General features: G+C 34.7%; 1 protein-coding gene across 1 annotated transcript; it reads right to left on the bottom strand.

Annotated features, from left to right (window-relative positions):
* Nucleotides 1–1,126: 1,126 nt before the first annotated feature.
* LOC111714194 (uncharacterized) lies at nucleotides 1,127–4,202 on the bottom strand. The gene is made up of 5 exons (XM_023489244.1): nucleotides 4,115–4,202; nucleotides 3,478–3,553; nucleotides 2,232–2,305; nucleotides 1,791–1,831; nucleotides 1,127–1,445 (listed from the first exon to the last, which is right to left on the bottom strand). Exons 1-5 carry the CDS (start codon nucleotides 4,124–4,126, stop codon nucleotides 1,328–1,330), a joined length of 321 nt encoding a protein of 106 aa, XP_023345012.1. The 5' UTR covers nucleotides 4,127–4,202; the 3' UTR covers nucleotides 1,127–1,327.
* Between the last annotated feature and the right edge of the window lie 1,429 nt (nucleotides 4,203–5,631).

Raw genomic sequence — 5,631 nt, 5'->3', positions numbered from 1 at the left:
AGATTCAATTCTATTTCCATCTGCTACCTGGATCCAGATTCATTTCTACTTCCATCTGCTACCTGGATCCAGATTCAATTATATTTCCATCTGCTACCTGGATCCATATTCAATTATATTTCCATCTGCTACCTGGATCCAGATTCAATTCTGTTTCCATCTGCTACCTGGATCCAGATTCATTTCTACTTCCATCTGCTACCTGGATCTAGATTCAATTATATTTCCATCTGCTACCTGGATTCAGATTCATTTCTACTTCCATCTGCTACCTGGATCCAGATTCAATTATATTTCCATCTGCTACCTGGATCCAGATTCATTTCTACTTCCATCTGCAGATTCAATTCTATTTCCATCTGCTACCTGGATCCAGATTCATTTCTACTTCCATCTGCTACCTGGATCCAGATTCATTTCTACTTCCATCTGCTACCTGGATCTAGATTCAATTATATTTCCATCTGCTACCTGGATTCAGATTCATTTCTACTTCCATCTGCTACCTGGATCCAGATTCAATTATATTTCCATCTTCTACCTGGATCCAGATTCATTTCTACTTCCATCTGCTACCTGGATCCGAATCCAATTCTATTTCCATCTGCTACCTGGATCCAGATTCAATTCTATTTCCATCTGCTACCTGGATCCAGATTCAATTCTATTTCCATCTGCTACCTGGATCCGGATTCAATTCTATTTGTTATTTGTTAAATTAAATTAAAAGTGAAGAAGTTTGAGCACTGTAGTGCAGGGAGTTTTTAAATTATAACTTTGTAATGGAGTTTATCTTTCAATTTATTACTCAAAAATATATTAAATAGGTTCTAAGGGATTCAGGGGCCGAATATAATGAGCTTACTGAACTGCCTACTATCGGTTCAAATGTAAACCATTTAGCTGAAGATTAAGGAAGGATTTGAATCATGAAATCAAATTTGAACCGGAAGGAGGCAGTTCAGCTTAAGTTCAACAAATTCAGTACCCGAATCCCTAAGAACCTAATTATTCATTATATTCAGTCCCAGGTTTACTTTTCGCATTTTTATGCATATTTTGACATTAATGACAGTGTGTGTTTACTATCATTTATAGGTCTCATTCTCTCCAGCAAAAATCAATGAGAATTTTGCCAATTAATTTATTAAAAACAAAGCTAACAACAAGTGCATTAAAGTGCTAAATTGTAAAGGGCTATAGAAAACCACAAGTTAGTTAGAGCGGTAAAATGAAAGCCCAAGGCGTTGCGACACTTCAAAGTCGACCCTGTCTTAAAAATTGATGAGACTTTTTATAAGCAGGCTGAATATATGTGATTTTATAGCTATTTATATTGGAACTCGAGGAGAACTTCGGCAATGATTGAAAGGGACGCTAAACAATTGTGTACTCTTGACATTCCAAACTCTTCTGGAACACCACTGTGCACGAGAACATACCTCCTAAACATTTAAAACTTTCCTATTTTTGATATTTTTTTTTTTGAAGAGAAAGTTTTATTTTGTGTAAACTTACACGACACTTAAATTGCTTATAAGCTAAATGGGTCCGTTTACACTCCACAACAGCTGTGTCTCATGTTATAATTGAACTATTTGAAGTCATAACTTGAGTCTAAAAGTCCCATTCCAGAGTTTTCTGGTTCTCACTGAATTTTATGAATAAAACCTGTAAGTTTATCAATTCTATGAAAAACGTCGTTTGAAATTTAATGCAGAGCTACTTCAGAATTCTTATTTTTAGAAACCCAACAAAATATTTGTTGTTTACAGAAATAGAAATTTTACCTTAGCATCGCTTTATACTCTTTTTGAATCGCTTCCACTGCCTTAAATAATCAGACTTTAAATCTTAAAAACTCGTTTTTCATCAAAACTTTTTTTAAAGTCCATAAAAATGGGCATAAGTATATAAAATACGTATAAAAAACATGTCAATTGTTTTCTAAAATAAATTTTTTTTACACCGCACTTTTTACTCTCTTAAAAAGCCTTAATTATGAGGAGTTGAATGAAATTTACACTAATATTTACAAATAATTATCCTAATCCTTAAATATCCAAAATATGGTCTGCCTTTCATGGGCTGTCAAAATTAATGAGGATATGAATGACTTTTTTTTTTATTTTTGGTTCATTTAACAAACTGAACTCTAAACGAAGTTCTTATAATCTCTTTGCTGACAAGTGAATGCCGCAAATTATTCTAAAAACCAAAGATGATCGAACCTGGGGGTTCTCAAGCCCGGGAACTAATGGATCATAGAGAAGTACAGCAACCATCAGCAGGAAAAGTTTCATGTCTAAAATAAGTCAATAAGTGTAGAAACCTCAGAATTTTATCATATAGTTGATGAACCAATATGAGTTATAAATGTTTTTATTTTCTGCTTATTGGATAAAAAAAATCTTCAATTTTTCGGGGACAAATTAAAGGACCTGATAAATTTACCCGTCAGTCAAAGTTAGTTCTGAAAACTACGCTAGCTAGATTTTGCCTTTTTTCAAAAGTTTAAAACCTTTTCTTAAAAGATAAAAAATAAAATCAAAGATTGTGTTTCAAAAGTTTATGTGATTCCTTGTAATACAGGACAGTTCCTTGTAATACGGGACAGTTCCTTCTAATATGGGACAGTTCCTTGTAATACGGGACAGTTCCTTGTAATACGGGACAGTTCCTTGTAATACGGGACAGTTCATTGTAATTTGGGACAGTTCCTTGTAATTCGGGACAGTTCCTTGTAATACGGGACAGTTCCTTGTAATACGGGACGGACAGTTCCTTGTAATACGGGACAGTTCCTTGTAATACGGGACAGTTCCTTGTAATACGGGACAGTTCCTTGTAATACGGGACAGTTCCTTGTAATACGGGACAGTTCCTTGTAATTCGGGACAGTTCCTTGTAATACGGGACAGTTCCTTGTAATTCGGGACAGTTCCTTGTAATAAGAGACAGTTCCTTGTAATTCGGGACAGTTTCCCAAAATATTGAAAATATCTGATCGTGCATGGCTTTAATAAGGATTTTTTAGTCATAACAGAAAGTTAAAAAAATTGTTAAAAGTCAATTGAGTGCACGAAGTTTCTGGTAGAAAACACAGAAATCGTTAATTATTATTTTTTTTCTCCAAAATCTAATAGGTCGCTTAGTACTTTTATCGATGTTAGGTACTTTTCCAAAGGCTTTTTCCCAAGCGGCAACTTCCCAAAGGTATTTTCTCATGTGACAACTTCCCAATTGTGCAATTTCCCGAGTAGCAAATTCCCAAGTCTGGCCTAGCAGCAGCGCTCGGTCCCCTAGCCTGTTCTAGGTTCAATGCTTGGCCCCTAGCCCATCCTACCCAAAGGGCTCGGTACCAATGACAGCCAGAAGCACCACACAAGGGCTATCCTAACCATTGGGAAATTGTTATTTGGGAAGTCGCCATTGAAAAATGCTATTGAGAAAATGCGTAACACCGTTAAATGATACCTCGCAAGAATGGAAGACGGAATTTTCTAAATTGCTTTATCACATTCTCCCTTTTCTCAGGACTCATAGCTGCGCACTGAACAAACAAAAAAAAATGTTATTACACTGTTTTACTAGAAACCTTTCATGATAAAATGAAATTCAAAATTATGCTAATAATGCCTGTTAAAAAGGCCTCAAATTAAAGGTTTTGGCTTGCAATGCCTGTTCATAGCCCAATTTTTAAGGCCAACTCATTGAAAAAAAAACGCTGACTTGAATGGTTTGGCTGTATAGGAAGACTTTAAAAAAGAGGTTAAAAGAAAGGTCGGAAAAATGTAAAAATAATTTGTTGGATTTTAATGTGAAACATGATTCTACATTCATTATTCAAGTGATTTTAAAAAACATAGTTAAAGGATATTTTAGATTTTCTTTAACGCTGACTAACCTTTACCTTTTTACTATAACGACTCCCTACCCTATGCATTATAAAATTTATTCCGTTAAATTAAAAAATGTTCAAAGTGATATAGGAAAATTAGAGTGCTAGAGCAAACATACTGGAGGGGTAGGGCGTCAAACGCCCCCCCCCCTTGTATAAATATTTAAATATCTCCAAGATATAGATCTTCTTTATATGTTGTTTTGTTCAAACCTGCATTATCATACAGAGTTTTCTAGCTGGAGCATCAGCATTCTTCCACTCAATATAATCAGTGCTGCCTTAAACACAATTCATGAAGAATATACAGTGTTACCCACAAAGAATAAAACGACTCAGAATTATGCCTGCTGACTTAATAACGCCTGCTGACTTAATTATGTCAGCTGACTTGATTAATCTGCTAACTTGATTTTGACTGCTGTCTTGATTTTGACGGCTGACATCATAATTCCTGCTGACTTGATTATGCTTTCTGACCTAATCATAATATTTTCAACAATACAACCTGAATACTCAATTGAAATTTTTGCTGAAATTGAAAACAGTGAAGGAAAAAAAAGTAGATTTCTAAGATTTCCAAATGAATTTTAGTCTTTGCACAAACTCAGTGTTTTATAAATCCCTATATCTTTACAACCTTATGGTATAAATCTTAGATATTTAAAACTTAGATTAATAAAACTAACAGAATTCATAGTTTGAAATATCTAAGGTTTTCACTTTTGGCTGTAAATTAAGAGTGTGTGGCAAAGTCTCAATTCCTTTATGATTCTTATTAGAAAATAAAATTTATAATAATTTAGATTTAAGGGGGGATACCTCAGCTATAGGAGGGGGTGCATGGACGCCATGAGCCCTGCGAAAGGGTCTCCAAGCCTCTGGAATCACAGATGACCTAGCCCTACCCCTAATCATTTAGTATAGATATTATAGAAGTAATGTATACAAATTTTTAGCAAACATTTTAATATTTTAATAGTTAGGTAATGTTTTTTGGACATTCAAGAAAACAAAGTATAACTATTTAAAGATCAAATATTCTAACGTTTAGGGGTAGCATCAGGTCATTTCAAATACTAATCCATGTGAATGAAGAGGCCTGGAGACCATTTTGCGGGGCTCATGGCGGCCCTGCACCCCCTCCCTCACTCAGCCTGTAAATAATTTAATATTTCATCAATTATAAGTTTAAAAACCTTGATGAAAGTACATATTTATATATGTGTAATAAAAAAACTCTAATTGAACATAACATGTAGTATTTACGCACTTAGCTGTGTTTACTTAATTGATTTTTGCATTAATCACCCCCTTTACAATTGTATACATTGTATATTTATGATGTTGGAACAATTAAAGAATTTAGAAATGAAAATATAAATCGGTGAGATCCGGAACCGAATTTTTTCTGCACTTCCATGATCCGGATCAGCTCCCAGTATGTGGCTTCAGATTGTTTGCATTCCCTGAATCCGAATCCGAATATTTTAGATTGTTTTCACTTCTTGGATCCGAATCCAATTCTGTTTCCATCTGCTACCTGGATCCAGATTCATTTCTACTTCCATCTGCTACCTGGATCCATATTCAATTCTATTTCCATCTGCTACCTGGATCCATATTCATTTCTACTTCCATCTGCTACCTGGATCCAGATTCAATTCTATTTCCATCTGCTACCTGGATCCAGATTCATTTCTACTTCCATCTGCTACCTGGATCCAGAT

The sequence above is a fragment of the Eurytemora carolleeae genome, unplaced genomic scaffold (genome assembly GCF_000591075.1).
Source record: "Eurytemora carolleeae unplaced genomic scaffold, Eaff_2.0 scaffold1399, whole genome shotgun sequence".
In the NCBI taxonomy this organism is placed as follows: domain Eukaryota; kingdom Metazoa; phylum Arthropoda; class Copepoda; order Calanoida; family Temoridae; genus Eurytemora; species Eurytemora carolleeae.
Note: the sequence above shows the minus strand (reverse complement) of the source record. Positions and strands in the feature narration are given on the sequence as shown.

Bases quoted from the DNA above. Each gene is read 5' to 3' on its own strand.
- LOC111714194 (XM_023489244.1), bottom strand. The intron at 1,832-2,231 runs GTTCGATCATCT...TGATTATTTAAG, and splicing joins CCGGGCTTGAGAACCCCCAG to GCAGTGGAAGCGATTCAAAA. The intron at 1,446-1,790 runs GTAAAATTTCTA...TTAAATGTTTAG, and splicing joins GAGTATAAAGCGATGCTAAG to GAGGTATGTTCTCGTGCACA.